Genomic DNA, 16,515 nt, shown 5'->3' on the forward strand with positions numbered 1-16,515 from the left:
CTACCAACTGAGGCACACTGGTCATGGCAAGAAGGCAGATATTTTATGGTACTTTTTTCTTGTCTTATAAAAATGGTACCCATGAATCAACACACAGTGCAAATGGGAACACATGGATGTGGAGTGTTTTACACCATAACATCGTTCATGGACACCTCAAAAACACAACTTGCCTAGACGGAAAAATCAGACACCAGTGGGACTAAAGAGTAAGTTTATTTTGCATCAATTATACATCCTTCATTATTTTACATTCCTTTAAAAAACTCAAAAACTGAGTTTGTTCTTTTCTCTAAAAGAGTGATCAACCTGTATAAAGTAACTCTCAACAATACACTTTAAACAGTACACTGTATACTTAAGAAAAAATACATAAACCAATAGTCAACTAAAATCCATAATTTCCTGGTTTTGTTCTGTTTTATTTTACTTTTTCCAATGTGTGGGGCCTACACTTTGCAATGGACCTGACACGGAAAACACAGATCAAGACACACGCCCCTGAGCCAGGTCGGCATCGGGAGCCGTGAAGTCCCATCGGGAACACCGCGCCACCGGGCCCTTCACAGAACAGAACGATGGGAGATCCCCCAAATGACGTGGCAATCCTGTGAGTGATGGTAGGTTTTGTTTTTTGTTCTAGAAAGCATCACTGAAAAAGCCTGTCAGCCACACGCTAAATGATTCTCACCCTTTGACATAGTCACTCTATGGTCAGATGGGGGCTAAGGGTTCGGAATAGAGCTGCACCTTATAGAATTCATTGAAAAAGGGATGTTTATTGTGGCTTTTTGTCTTGGTTAAGTGCCCTGGGGTAAGAGAGGGGAAAACAAAATGCTGTTCATTGTGGATATACCCGTCCATTCCCCAGGCGTCTGATCCGTCTCTGAAACAAGCTGGCAGCCAGAACAACATGTGTCCCATCTACATGGTGGGGACCTGCGGGCTTTGGCAAAAGAGAAAAGCCCAAGTGTTAAATACTGACCTAGGAGTCCCGCTTCTGCTTAGAAGGGGCAGTTCTACTCGGACTCCAGTCCAGTTTCTTCACCTGTGATATGGGGTAGTTAATTGTATCTACTTCATAAGATTTTTGCAAGGAGAAAATGAAAAAGCATCTTTACGGTGCATACTATGTTACAACAATGGTAACTATTATTACATTTGTTTTAAAAATTGCAGGAATTATGAACTGAGAATTCCCTACAAGAGGTAAAAATGAATGCAGCTTCCCCAGTAAACTCCAGAGGGTCACATCCTGCTTTCCTTTCCTAGTCCTTGCAGAGAGCCTACCTTTGCAAATATCTACATGTGTATTGCATGTGTGTGCATTACGTGTGCGAACATGTCTCTCCTCCCACACCATGCCTCCCACCCCAGAGGAGGTCGGAGGAGGGGAGTGGTCACTGAGGGTGAGGAGGCTGTGATTACAAATGAAGTTGGTGAGTGGAGAGGCTGTATTATTTGAACATGTTCCCTTAAGCTAGCACCAAGAATTGCTACAAAGAAGAGAGGGCGTGGTGTCCCTCCGTCACCTGCGGTCCGTGCAGTACAGCTCCTGCAGGAAGGACGCGCCCATTTCTAGGCTTATCTGTGTGTTCAGTAGAATTGCATGTCTTTGGAACTGGGTTTATTTGAGAATATGGGGATTCAAGCTGTGTGGGACACTGCGGTTTTTTTCTTTGGCTTGGGAGAGAATAAATACTATGGGCTTTGGCTTGGATATGGGCCTAATGTTGTCTCAGTTAAAAACAAAACCATGTAAATAACCAAAACTTAGGTAGAGCGCTTACCAGTCTTTTATTGAAATGCTGATGGACTTTGGCCCTAACCATCAGTATGTGCTGAGGCTGAACGCAGCCCTTTCCCCTTCCTGACCCCACTGTCTTCCCTAAAGCCCTCTCAGCCGGACTCCCTGCTGTTGGCTGTGCTCTTTTGGTCTGTTGTGTGGCGAGTTTCCCTGTGAATTTTCCATCTCTGGTGGCAAGCACTTGTGTCCCCCCAGGTTCGGACAGACCTGCTCCATCTGCATGGTGGGTCTGAGTTAGAGGTTGCAGTCTGATGCAAGAGAAATGTATCCCACACAAATGTTGCTAACGCTAGCAGCGATTGGTATAACATTTCTGGAAGGTGCAGAGTCTTTTAGTCCTTGTACTTTGATGCTAACCTTCAACATGAAAAACTCAGGTTTAGCATCCGAACGATCCAGCAGATTATCATCTGAAATGACATTTGACCGCCAGATGTACGTAGCCATATGAGAGGGATATATAAATTTATATAGAAGTTAGAGTAAGCCTTCGTAAACATTTTGTGATTGAATAAATGAGTTGAATTTTGCAATCTAGAACAGCAGTCAGAAAGCTGATTGAGACAGGTCCAAGTTTAATATAATAGGATGATTTTCAACTTTCATCTTCACAGCACACAAAAACTAATTACTAAAATTCTGTGGCATACCGGAAACATTTTTGCCGATCTGACAAAAAATAGGTATAATTTTGATTCATTCACACTGGATGGCTGTTATTTTTTAATTTGACAATCTTAAGGGAAAAGAGGTCAGTGCCCCTGACTAAATAGTAGGGCATTGCATGTTTTAAAAATCGCTGTTGTAGGGGGATGTGTTACGGCAGAGCAGCCCTGGCAGAGGGAACAGCATGTTCAGAGCAACAGAGGAGTCAGTGAGGGTGAGGCTGGGGTCCTGGCTGGGGTGGGGGGCGGGCAGAGTGTGCACTTGGCGCTTCGCTTTAAAAACCCTAACACCTGTGGTGGAGTGTGTTTGTTTGTTTTGTTTTCTTAAACTTTTAAATGCTGGGACCAACACTTTTTACAAAATCCAATAATAGTGAATTACTAGAAAAATGATCATGTGATATTGAAACCGGAAAAGACGATGGCGTTCAGGCTGCCTGTCACGTACCAAGCTCGTTAAGCAGAGACAGGGATTGAATCTTTATGGGCATTTTATTCTGATGGCCGGCAATCTGAGAAGATGGTGTTCACACCCTAATGGACATCTTACGTTTTCTTTCCAAGCCAACATTTTTATAGCAGGGAATAAACAAGGTGTGGTGAGGGGTTTTGAAATTCAGGGAGAATTCTGTGAAAGAAGACTGCAGCATTCCACCCTGGGCAGTTAGCTATTCCCAGGGGTGGGTGGTCTTCTGTCTCTCCCTGGAACACAATGGCCCGGATGCCTCCACTTGTCCCCAGGCAGTGGTCTGTAGCAGTGCCCCAGGAGGTCAGCTGTCTCTCCCTGGAGCCAGGGTGGGCCTCATCTGTAGTTTCTGAAACAGCAACTTTAACATATGCATTACTTACTAGGCTAATAACTATTTACCTTAAAGTAAAATTTTCCAACTCTTGAGTCCCCTATTGATATAAATGCCTCTAATTTCTCAATTTCCATTTCTTTACATATCTCATCATGGACCAGCAGAAGGCAGTTCGCTGACTGCCCAGCACGACAAAGAGCACTAGTCGGAGAACGGTCAGAGAGGAAACTCGAAAGAGGGTGGAGCTAGAATGTCAAGAAGCTTGTACATGATTATTAAAGAATTCCAAACTTGTTGTGCTCAAAATTAGCATAAATTATCTTCCTGAATTTATTTGCATTGCAGGTTAAGTTGCCTAAAACTTTTGTGCTGAATAGTTGTTTGATAAAACATATTTAAAAATTGATTGCAGTTTTGTAGATATGGGTTAGTGTCCCATAAGTTGCTTAGAACCTTTTTTTAAAAAATAACCTCCTTTGTGGAAATTGGGTTTGTTTGGGTAAAGGGACCCTTTACATCCCCCAGGTTTTCTCTCCCCTCTTCTCTCTCTTGCGTCTGTTACCATCCGAGCTGACAGGATTGTCCAGCAGGGGTCTCGGGAGACCAGGACTGATCTGTGAGCCCTCCTGCCTTTTATTGTCCTGAGCTCTTATAGTGTCTTTACAGTCCCTGGTTTCAAGATGCTTCGCATGTACAGGGCCACACTGGGCCGGCTGGGCTCAGCCTCCCCGGGGAGCTAGCTTCACTGCAGCCCGTGAGGACCCTGACTGCCCGGGAGAGGAGGCAGCTCTGGCTCCGGGCACATCCAAGGGATCACCAGCCTGGGACTGGTGGGCCAGTCACAATAAGGTGAATATTTCATTTAAAAAATGTCTGAGTAAAATGACCCTGCAAATGAAAATTAAGGAGCCTCTGAGTGAAAATAAAATGTTTGCTGGTATCCCTTAAATACCACAAGACAGTATTCCTTTACTTTGGTTATAATGAGATTTCTAGTTAGAATCCTTTCTAGAGTCCAGGATGCAACCAGTGACTGTGACCTTCGTTCCATTCCAAGTTTTCTCCAACTGAAGGAGAGAAAGGCTGCTCTTATAGGGGGTCGATATCTTTCAGTCACTCTGTGCTTTCCTGCACGGTAGACCCTCATTCTGGGACTGGGGTACAAGGCCAGCTAGATGTCTCTGCCTTTTGGCTCCTAAGGCCCACCTCCAGGAAGTGCTCACCGAGTGACATTTGTTCTGGAGGGTTCACCTGGCCAGCCAGGTGCGAAGCCCTTCACGTCTATCATTCCCTTTCCTCTGCCCTGTAATCTTGTGATACAGGTTAGACCCTCATTTTCATTTCGAAGGTACGCATATGCTTTTTCCCTGAACCCTTTGAAAATATGTGGCAGACATCATGACACTTGATGACTAACTGCTCTGTGTGCATATAATATCACCTTCCTGAATAGACATCCTTTTTTGCACCTTAGAAATTCATAATTCAATGATATCATCTCACAGTCCATTTCAAATTCCCTACTGTCCCAAATGGCTTTCACGGTCTTTTATTTTAACTGAGGCTTAGTTAAGCATTCTTCCACTCACTGTTTCATTTTTTAGTTTTTTGAATCTAAAACAGCAGCCTCTCCTTTGATTTGTGTTTGTTTCATTGACATTGAGTCTTTATGAAGAGTCCAGGCCAGGTGACTGGTAGAATGTCCTGCTTCTAGGTGTAATTAGTCTGTTTTTTTGCCTTGTGATAATTCAGGTCATACTTTTGATAGAAATATTCCATAAGTGATATACATTCTTTGCATTATATCACATCAAAGACACAAAAATCAGTTCTCACAGGACTGAGGTGCTTGCTACCAGACCTCTCCACTGCAAAAGTGCCTTTCTTCCTGTTTTCTCACTGAGTCATTGGTGGGATGCTAGCGATTCCTGATTCTCAGAAGCCTTTCAACAGAGGACAGGAGCATTCATTGAATATTTTTGCCTGAATTGATTTTTCCATGGAGGTCTACAAAGTGATGATTTTCTGATTTTATCACTCTTCTATTTCCTGATATTCTTTTATAGAAAAGAGATTTTCCTTAGTTTCTCCCTTCCCTCTTGCTCTTTCAAGTATTATTATGGGTACATAATTTCTAATTATCCCAAATCTGAGACAGTGAAAATCCCCTTAGAGGACTGCTATGACCTTTGCACATGGACCCTTTTATCTCCGAGCTTTCTGGCTGCGTGGAACAGCAGACGGTCCTAGCCTCACCTCATGCTTTCTCTTCCCCACGCCTGGAATCAGCCCTTTCATCAAGGAACCTGATTTCATTTAGTTTATAGAAACCAAGATCTCTTATCTGCCTTTAGGTGTGTTTATGTTACTGCGATATTGTTGTTCTTAGCCCTTTTAGTGGATAGACCAGAGAGATATCCAGATACAAACACACACACACAAACACACACACACAATTTGGTTGTGAGTTAATACTGATGTTAACATTAAATAATTGTTAGATAACAAATAAATTAACAATGCAACTTTTTTACCTTTAAAATTTTATATTTGCATCCATTTTCTCCAGCAGTGAAAATGTTAATTTCTTATAAAGTGAATGCATGTTGCTTGCTCTATCCCAAATTATACATAAAATAATTTTGGAATCATAATGCTAATGTACTGGCTCTCCTTAACATCCTGCTAAGAGCAGATGAAAGGCAGCTCATTATAAATGAGGCTGATGAAGTGGCTTGTTGCCCCCATCAGGAGAATCCCAGCAGGACCTCCGACACAACCAGTGCAACTCCCTTGACAGAACCCATGTGAGGCCTGAATGGTCAGGACATAGGCTCCCTAGAACATTAAAAAAGGTGCTTATTAGGAAGGGGATGCCCAAGTTAAAGAGCCTGTATATAATACAGTCTGTTAAACAGAAACCAAACAAAGACCATTCTAAATTTTTAGAAAGGATCTATCAGACCTATTGAAAGCACACTGATGCTGACCCAAGCACCAGAAAACGTCCAGATGGTAGATATGACTTTTATTAGGCAAAGTGCCCCAAATATCAGAAGGAAGCTCCAACACTTAGGGTGGTGGGAATGAATCTCCCAGGTGGCAGACATAGCCTTTAAAGTTTACCGTGCCCAGGAAACAAGGAAATTGAAGCAGGACCCGGTTTTCTCAGAAACAGTGCAGGTAAACCAAAAGGAGAGGCAGGACTTGAAGGGAAGGAGGAAAGACCCACTGGGCACCAGTCAATGTGCCTATGCAAAGAGGAGGCCCTTGGAGAAAGGACTGCCTGAGACTCAAAACGAAAACTAGAGAGGATGGAAATCCTCACTGAAAAATTGTAGCAGGGAGGGTACTGGCTGATGTCAGGGAGCACGGGGAAATATCAAGCTATTTTATCGGACAACCTAAATGTTACCTTACAAATCACCACCACCTTAAACCCAGCCACACTACTCCTGGACTCAGAGAGAAGCCCGGACCTCCAGCATGATTACTTGGAAATCACTGGCCAATTTTATTCCAGCAGACTGTGTCTGTTGGACTAGCTGCAGACAGAACCTGACTGGGTGTGGTGTACAGAAGGAGCAGCTTCATGGAGGATGGTCAGCGATGAGCTGGTATGAGGCAATCACCAGAGACAAGGTCACAGAAATGCAGCCCTTCACCATAGGAAGCTCAGCACAAAAGGCCAGACTGACAGCCCTCACCGGAGCTTTAGAATTGTCCTCGGGGAAGAATGTCAACATCTATACTGACTCTAAGTATGCCTTCCTGGCAGTCCATGCCCATGGGGCAATATGGAAGGAAAGAGGGCTCTTAACTTTGGGGAATCAGGACATTGAACATGAAAAAGAGATTTTACAATTGCTAGAGGCAGTGAATCTACCAAGCCAGATTTCCATAATGCACTGCCCAGGACATAAGAACAGTTTCCAAGTGAACCAGGGAAACCAAACTGCTGATAAAGCAGCAAGACAAGCTGCCCAAGGGCCACCACTCCTTGGGGCTTTGATTTCCCAACTGGAGCTGTCATAATTTAAACCCCATTATGCATAATGAAATGAGGAATGGCCCATGAATGGGGTTCTCTAACACCAACCCTAATTCTATGTGGAAGATCAACACCCATGGTATGATCTTACTCCCCAAGGCTCTAGTGTATCCCATCCTCAAACACCTACACAGCAGGGCCCCAGTATGGAAGGGATGTTTTAGTGGCCCTCATTGGGCCACATTGGAAGGACCATTTACAAAGGACCCCCATTTACAAAGGACCATTCAGATTATCCAAGCCTATCAGATACACAACCCCAAACAATCCTAAAACAATGTGCAGCAACAGGAAAGGGAGTACAATATAAAGGGATATACCCATTTGAGGACTAGCAAGCTGACTATACACAGATGCCTAAAACCATAGGAAACATTAAATTTTTATTAGTTTCTGTAGATGCATTTTTTGGATAGGTAGAGGCATATCTGACCAGAACTGAGAAGGCAACTGAGGTAGCAAAACGTCTACTCAAAGAAATAACCCCTAGGTTTGGACTTCCTTACAGCATTCATAGCAACAATGGACCATCATTCATTTCAGAAATCTCCCAGAAGACAGGAGGGGCACTACAGAATCAGTGGAGACTACATGCATCTTGGAGACCTCCATCTACTGGGAAGACTTAGGAAATTAACCACACAACAAAGGAAGACCCTGTCGAAAGTGTGCCAGGAGCGCATCTGAAATGGGACCCAGACCTTCCTATTGCCTAGCTCTGGACTAGGATAGCTCCCTGAAGTGAACTTAAATTAAGCCCATTTGAACTTGTTTATAGAAGACCCTTTCAAATTTCTGTTTTAGGGACACCCTGTTTATATTTAGAACATGAATCAAAAAGCAAATAATATGTATAACATCTAGGGCAAATACAATTTTACACAAGTTTGTTTATCTACCCATCTGATGAGCCCTTATATCTGTTCTAGCCAGGAGACCGAGTCTTAGTAAAGACCTGGAGGACTCAAGGTCCTGACCAGCAGTGAGCTGAGCAATGGACTGGTCCCTATGACATCCTGCTGACAATGCGCTCTTCCCTAACACTCACAGGAATCAAGCCTTGGATCCAGCTTTATCCACGTGTGCTTGGATCCAGCACACGTGGATAAAGCAGGTACCGCCTGAGGAAGATTGGATCTGGCTGCTGCTGTTGATACCGCAAGGGAAATCTGCACCTGCACTCCTGAAGGAGATTTGAAATTCCTCTTTCAGAAAGGGACAGCACCTCCCAATGCTAAGTGACAGTGTTACTTTTTAATTTATTCTGCTTTTCCCAGACAGTGGATTCCTCGGCAAATTTATTCTGCTATCAGGTGGGCCACTCAAAGCCTCTCTCAGGGTTAGGTCATGGGGATCCTTTAGTTTCTCCTGTTTTCTGATCTTCTACAATCTCCTGCACCACTAGGCATACCCCCCAGTAAACACCTGTTTGTTCGTCTGCACAGGTCTCACCGTATAAGCCCATCTACAACACCACTACCAGCTTCGCTTGTTCAGTGGGACCATCCTCTACACACCACCTATGCTGCTCTCTGAAGACACTTCTTCCTCACCTGTGGGCTTCCTTCTGGATCTGAACCCCCTTCCTTCCTTTGTTACATAGTAAGAATCTCCAGACCCGGAGATAGGTAAGACTATGTCCCTCGATAGCAGGAAGTAACTACAGAAGATGAAACCTTCATACATTTCCCCTTTTAAGATTACAAGGGTCCAGAGTTTGAGCAGGGGGAGTTGTGTAGATAGTCCACAGGAGCACCGGGGACTCTGTGCCTTGGCCAAGATGGCAACAGGGCAAGGTTCTTACACTGCATGGTGGAAAGCTAGAAATATGAATGGGCTGGGCCTGAGCACACCAAAAACTAGAAATATGAATGGACAGGGCCCCAGTACATCAAAAGTTAGAAAGATAATTGGATAGCAAAAAAAGTCCTCCCCTCCCTATCCCTACAACAACCTCAGGCTTGATCAGGAGATGAGATGGTCTTTGAGAGGGGAGTCCAGTATTATCCCAGGTTGCATGGCACCTAAATAAAATCTCTTTCCTTTTGCACCATCACCTGCCTCATGAACTTGGCTTTTGTTGCAGCAGGTGAACCTCCATTTTGTTTGGTTGTGCCAATATCATTTTGTGCAACGGGTGAATGAATCATTTCAGTGGAGAAGTTCCAGACACAGAGATAACAATCACAGTGGAAGACAGAATATTAGCTTCAAAATAGTAAATAAAAGTCCTTTTAATGATGCCAATGTCTCTTAACTGCTCCCTCAGATGCTGCTCTCAGAACTCTCACTCCCACATAAGTCCATGCAGTGAGCACGGGTGGGCCCTTCCCTGAAGAAGCTGCATTGGCAGAGACTGGCTCCCCACATTGTGTGTCCACAGTGACATGGCCAGCACACTGCCAACCCACTTGGGGGAGGTGGCATAGGCTAAGAGGAATGAGTGGTGTTAAGTCTTAGGGATGGTAAGTCCATACCCAAGCACTGACAGGTTCTGCTTGCTGAAGGTCCTCACTGCATCCTGAGTCTGTACATTGCTAACCCTAACCCTACCTGGTCTTCTTAATTCTGTTCTCGCTTCCAGTGTGCTCTGTACTATACACCACCACAAACAGAACAAAGAAGTTAAGTGAAAAGCACAGTTGATCAATAAAACATACAGAAAGGTATAGAGATTCAGCAAGTTTATTTCATAACAAAGTTTTGTCACAATCCAAGTGTTTTTACTTATTTACTTAAGGCTTGTAAATAAAAATGACACATATGAGTATGTGGGTCTGTTCATGTGCATGCATCTATCCATTTATCTGTCAGTCATCTGTCTCTCCTTGAGTAGCACTCCAAACACCTTTATATGTTTATAAAGATAATACCCTTATTATTTCAAGGTAGGAAAACAACAATCATATAAACAGTGGTAAATCCACTAAATTAAAATTTTCCAAACAATAAAATTCATCATGATAAATTATATTTTCAATGCAACCCTTAAAACACTAATTAAGGATTTGTATCCAGAACCTATAAAAAGCACATTTAAATCAATAACAAAACAAAAGCCAATCAGTAGAAATAAGTGCAAAGGCTATTAAGAATAGAACAGGAAATCTTAAATTCTAATAACTATAGGAGAAGTCGCTCAGCCTCAGAAATAATCTGGGAAATGCCAATTAAAACAATGAGGAGATGCCGTGTCACAAACATCAGATTGTTGACAATTTGAAAGAAGAGTAACAGAAACTCTACACAGTAGTGATTTAGAATCAATTGTTTTCGTGTGAAAACAGTTTGGCAATAACCACTAACAGCTGAGATACACATTCCCACAATGCAGTGATTCCAAAGCCAGGGGAATACTCTGAAAACGTACACAGATGCACGCCAGGAGAGAGGGGCCCAACTGCAGCACTGCACGAATAAATTAGATTTCTCCACCCAGGGCCACACACACCTTAGTTAAAGTCTGTGCACTGTGGACGCATTTATCTGTCACCCAGTGCTCTTTATCTCCCACCCTCTCTCGCAGCCATTTCTCTCTCTGCCTCTCCTGCTGAGCTCAGATCTACCTTACTGGTCTCTTCAGTGCTGTGACCCACTATTTAACCCAATCAATGACTTTCTAACAGCCAAGCCTATTTCACTGACAAAAGCACCGTTTGGACTTTCTGGCGAGTACCATATATTTTCTCACATTTCCTGTCTTTACTCAGTGTTCCTCATCATTTCAAAACATCATTTCCCACAGCCTCTGACTGCCGGCTCTGCATTTGAGGTTCTTGGAGACCTGGCCATGTCTGATGTCTGTGAAATCTCCCTAGTGAGGGGTGCTTTGCTCCTCCTTCATTTCCTGCCCTCACGGTGTGCACTCCCTTGAGGAAGGGCTTGAGCTGGAGGTCCCTCTTTTTAATGTTCCCCAAGGGGCAGGGACACCAAGAGTATCACCACCTCAGACCACACTGTAAATTCCTTTCTTAATTTGAAGTTCTAGGATATTTTAGATGTTATAAAGCCACAGGAATTCATAGCCCATGGACACAACATCATAGTGAAATTGTATTTTCTCCTCACTCAGAGGCCAGGAGAAGACGATTCTGTGGGACCAAAGAAAAGAAGGAAGGCAAGAAGAACATGACACACAGACCCGGAACGCCGGTGCCGGGGGGCCTCCAAGGGCCTAGAAGTAAACATTTCTTTACTGCTGTAATTTTTTCCTGGATTAAAAATCTTGATTAGCCCTTGTCTTATTTTGTGAAAAAGACAGATAAGCAAATATCTTTTAAAAACGTTGAAAACACCACAAATGTCATATACTTGCATGTGTCTGCTTGCCCATGCATACATCTTACACTAAAAATTATCTAGGAAATTTTTGCATGAAAATGTCTGCAGTGGTTTTACCTACACTGATACATACAAAAAATGTACATAGTAGGCTTCTAATGTGTATATTTTCTCATCTGTATTTTCATTCACTAGTATATGACCAATACTTTCCTCTTGTGGTGTGTATTTTTGTGTGTTTTATCAATACTTGAATAGTGTTCAATTATAAAACATGGTATACACCATAACTTGTCACACAAATACCCTATTGTTGGACACTACTGTTGTTTGCATTTTTACAATTACATAGCACTTCATGAAGTCTCTCATACAGATGATTTTGCAAAATGGCTTGAAACTTTTCAAAACTATCTGTACTATCTCTTGCAGAAATGTTGCACCCACAAATAGTGGGAACCCCATTTCCTATGCCACAGACAACGTTGTGTATGACATGTCTGTCAATATCTCTACTTCTTCACCTCTGTTCCCAGAAATTAAAAGCCACTACACACATGACCCCCGTGTTCCTTTGCAGGCTCCCCTTGGTGACTCCACAGGTACTGAGTTAATTCCAGTTGGGATCAAACATTCTGTTCCTGAGCTTCCAGCTTTGAGCACATTTCACCCCTGCCCGACACCTCCCCACTCGCTACCAAGTGAATCCTACCCAAATCTGGCTCATCCCACTAGGTGCCTACCCAAGATCCATCCCCTATTTTACTCCTTAATTTGTGGAGCCCCAGTTTGGGGGGAAAGTAATGTGACTGGATGAAACAGTTTCCCAACGTCACTCAAAACTTAGAGGTGGTCCAGTTCTGGCCAACAAAATGTTCAACGTCTCTGAGAAGATGTACCTTTCAGTTAAAAAGACAAAGTATTGAGAGAAAACATCTTTTTGCTCCTTGCCTCAGGCTCTTCTTTCTGCTTGTAACTCAAACACGGGGCCTGAGGGTGCAAGTGTGTTTATACGGTCATAGGACAAAAAGGTCGAGAATGAGAGCTCATACTAAAGACTGTGGAGCAGAAAGGCAGCCGGCCAGGGGCCCAACCTCCCACTTTGATCATGCTTTTCCTTCTCTTGTTCTTCCAGATCAAAGCGGAACGTGATTTCCCCCACCCCCTGCAGCTGACCTCTGCGTGTCTCCCCACTCCTGTATGCCCACACTCCTACTCAAAATAGTATGTGCGCCTTCACTGCAGCCCCTTCATCCAATCATGCAGGTTTCTCTCACCTGTCAGGCAAGAACCTCCCTCAAATGAGTCCTGATGGCACCACCGAGCTGCCACACTGCCAAACTGCTTGTGGCTGAGAAATAGCCCATCTTATGAGCCCACGACTGAAAAGATTTCCTCTTTTTTTGCACCAAATCTCCTCTCATCATCCTTTATGTGAAGTGCAATTTCCTCCAGGAATAAGTCCCTTCTCAATGTTCCCAGTTCTCTCGTTGCCTGCATCCCCCCGATTGTAAGGAGCCTCTCTCTGCATGTCTGTCAGTCTGCTCCTCTCTCTCTTTGTTTACAGTTTTGTAACTGTCACCAGAAAGGGACTATAATCTCCTGTGGTATTATCAATTGATCATTAGGATTGTATTTCTAGAAAAGTACCAGTTCAGAAGAATTATGAACACATTAAGATTGACTTAAAACCATAAATGAAACATTCATTGAATATAAGCAAACATTTTGGAAACCTATTATCGAATACTTATTCCAGCTTTGCAAAGATGAATAATAGTAGTGAGTATAACAATGCATCAGAATAATGGCCTAAAAGAAAACATTTTACGTATACATCAAAGTAAATGCAAAATTGGCAGAATTTAACAATAATGTGTGTTTGGTTTTTTTAAAATTTCAGAAAACCAGGAATAAGTGGCGATTTTTACATCTATTAGGAATTTTATACCAAAACCTACCTCTAACATCGCAGTTAATTTAAAAGCACTTGAGCACATTCATTGTACGACCGTGGAAAAGGAGGCCGAGCCCCATCGCCGACAGAGCTAATGGCTCTCTCAGGGGCCAGGCCCCTGCCACGAGACAGGAAAAACGTGGCTGATGCACAGTTCAAAATCATGAAATAATTAATAGGATGCGTGATCACCTTAATGTATTATTGTCATTGTACAAGGAGGCTGTTAAACGTAGCATTGTTATATGAGTATATATTTTTAAGACAGCGTTTTTACCTGACCAATTTACTGAACTCTAATCAGTACTCATTTGATACACTCAGTTGTTCAACAACTGTTTTACAGCCCATTGCAAGCACATGACACTCCTTTCAGTTAGGCTGGAGATGATGGTGAACTGATTGGAGAAGTGTTTGGAAGGAAAAGCCATGGAATTTAATCCAAGGAGTTTAATGACTGACTAGATGGGGAAGGTGAGAGAGGGGAGCTTTCAAGGATGCCTCACGCGTTCTGGTTGAAACAACCAAGCCGATGGAGGAAATGCCAACAATTATGTGCTGTTGTTTTTTCTTGTTTTCTTGTCTATTTTATAAGGACACAAGAGAAGGATTTCCATGCTAAGGAGGAAACACTGGCTGGTGAAGTAATGACTGGCCCTGGGCACACGGGTGGCCTTTGAAGCCGTGCGTGAGCCGAGGACATGGCCCCCGAGAGCAGGGGTGCAGCTCACGCCTGCTCCCTCTCCGCAGTGGGAACCGCTGGCCATTTCTGTCTCCACACCAGGAGGACAACTGCAGGAACTGACTGGAAAGTAACCGCCCATGTGAAAATCAGGTTGGCTTTTGGCAAGACATTTAAAAGACAAATTCTATCCACCACATAAATCAACTTGACCAGCAAAGTCCATTTGTTGAAGCAGATTTAAATTTTTTAATTGAATTGAAAACAAACACCAGGATTGTAAAGAGAACTGGCATCGCGTTGCCTAAGAATCAGTTTAAAGCACTCGCGTTAATTTAGTTAGGTTGTGAGTATTAGTCAAGTCCATACTTCCACAGTAGTTAGGTAAAGGGGAGATTATGTTGTCAGAGGCTACTTTGTGTGGCTCTGAAGGCCAAAGCCCAACAAGGTCGATTTATTAGAGGGGCTAACTGCCAGCTTAATTTGGGGAAAAAGAAATCCCCTTTTTGTGGGAATGCTTAAATTTGAATGACTATCATTCAACAATGTTTTCCTGTGATTTATGTATTAGGTGAACTAGGACAGATGGCCTCTGAGGTGCCTGCCAATTTGAAGACTGTATAATTCTAAATAAGCAGTCTAAAATGAAAAGTAACCCCCACAACTGTATGTGGGATCGCTAATATTTTGCACTTGCAGCCTACAAAACACACTTCGTCTAACTCCATCATCACAAGAGCTTCTCAGCATTGCAGGATGGGTATTTTTGCTGCCCTGTTTATAGGAAAAATGACAAGAAGAAGGATTGCTTGAGTTGGTCATTGTGTAGTTTGGTCATTGCTGGCTTGAAGATGGGTGATTATTAGCACATCTCAGCCATTTATCCCTCATGGATAAGCTATAACATGTATTAACGTCAGAAAGTAGGCATATTCTGACATACTTAGAGTTTGGCTACTCAGAAATAAAAGATAGATTACCACATTTGCAGAACTATGAGCACCTCACAGCTGTTTCCATTTAGCAATTCCCTGTCCTCCAGTGCCACCGTCTCTTCAAACTTCTCATCTTTACAGTTTCCCCATCATCTTCCTCAGTGCCCCTTTCATGTCTTTATTACGCAGGGTGTAGATGAAAGGATTTAGGGTTGGAGTGACAATGCCATAGAGCAAGGCCATGACCTTGTCCCGGTCCTGAGAGGTGGCAGAAGAGGGCTGCAGATAGGAGGCCGCAGCGGTGCCGTAGAAGAGGAACACCACAGCCAGATGGGAGGAGCAGGTGCTCAGGGCCTTCTGCCAGCCCTGGATAGACCTGGTCTTCCAAACAGCCTGGGCGATGCAGCCATAGGAGCCGAGGATGAGAGTGAGGGGTGCCAGGAGGAAGAACACACTGACCAGCAGGAGCTCCGTCCGATTGAACGTGGTGTCCACACAGGCGAGTTTGAGGAGAACCGGCACTTCGCAGAAGACATGATCTATGACGTTTCTTCCACAAAGCGGGACCCGTGTGGTGAGCACAGTCTGCACCAGTGAGCTGGCCAGGCCAGTGAGCCAGGTTGTGGCCACCAGCTTCCAACAGGTGCGTGGGCCCAAGAGGACAGTGTAGTGCAAGGGCCGGCACACTGCCACGTAGCGGTCCACAGCCATGACCGCGAGGAGCAGGCACTCAGTGGAGCCCATGGCCAAGGCCACATAGAGCTGAACAACACAGCCACCATAAGTTATCGTCTTCTCTGGGCTATACAGGTGAGCCAGGAGCTGAGGAGCCGTGCTGGTGGTATAGCAGAGGTCCATTAAGGACAAGTGGGTGAGGAAAAGGTACATTGGGCTGTGGAGCCGGGGATCCAAGCGAGCCAGAACAATGATGGCCGCATTGCCCAGCAGGGTGAGCAGGTAGAAAACCAGGACGATGGCGAAGAGGGCCGCCTCCAGCAGCGGCTGCTTGGAGAAGCCCAGCAGAAGAAATCCATCAAAGAAGCTGATGTTGGGAATGACCATCACTTTTCATCACATTGCTGCTAAAAGAGAAAAACGTACTGGAGTAAGAAAATACGTGAGATGGGTGAGAAATCTGCGCTGTCCCCACCTCGAGGACTCGGAGAGCACATTTTCTTTTCAAACTGTGAACAGTCCCTTCAAGTTTGAACCTCATGAATGCCTACACTCTTCCTTTCCCTGCCTTCCCCGGGAGTTTGGTCCTTTACTTATTTTATGTATTTACACTGTAAATTTGATTTCTTCGCTTCTTTACCTCTACCTTCAAACATGCA

The 16,515-nt window shown here is 43.8% G+C and overlaps 1 protein-coding gene and 1 long non-coding RNA gene across 2 annotated transcripts; one reads left to right on the forward strand and one right to left on the reverse strand.

The window, feature by feature from the left end:
• The first annotated feature begins 501 nt into the window (after positions 1-501).
• LOC123805865 lies at positions 502-11,649 on the forward strand. Its single transcript, XR_006783391.1, has 3 exons — positions 502-620; positions 8,772-8,954; positions 11,399-11,649. It is a non-coding gene; the product is annotated as an uncharacterized LOC123805865 (long non-coding RNA).
• A 3,667-nt stretch (positions 11,650-15,316) lies between these two features.
• LOC123812672 (olfactory receptor 2G3-like) lies at positions 15,317-16,243 on the reverse strand. Its single transcript, XM_045829461.1, has one exon. It carries the CDS (start codon positions 16,241-16,243, stop codon positions 15,317-15,319), a length of 927 nt encoding a protein of 308 aa, XP_045685417.1.
• Positions 16,244-16,515: the final 272 nt, after the last annotated feature.

This window comes from Phyllostomus hastatus, unplaced genomic scaffold (assembly GCF_019186645.2).
Source record: "Phyllostomus hastatus isolate PE091 unplaced genomic scaffold, TTU_PhHast_1.1 phas_contig_150, whole genome shotgun sequence".
NCBI classification, from domain to species: Eukaryota; Metazoa; Chordata; class Mammalia; order Chiroptera; family Phyllostomidae; genus Phyllostomus; species Phyllostomus hastatus.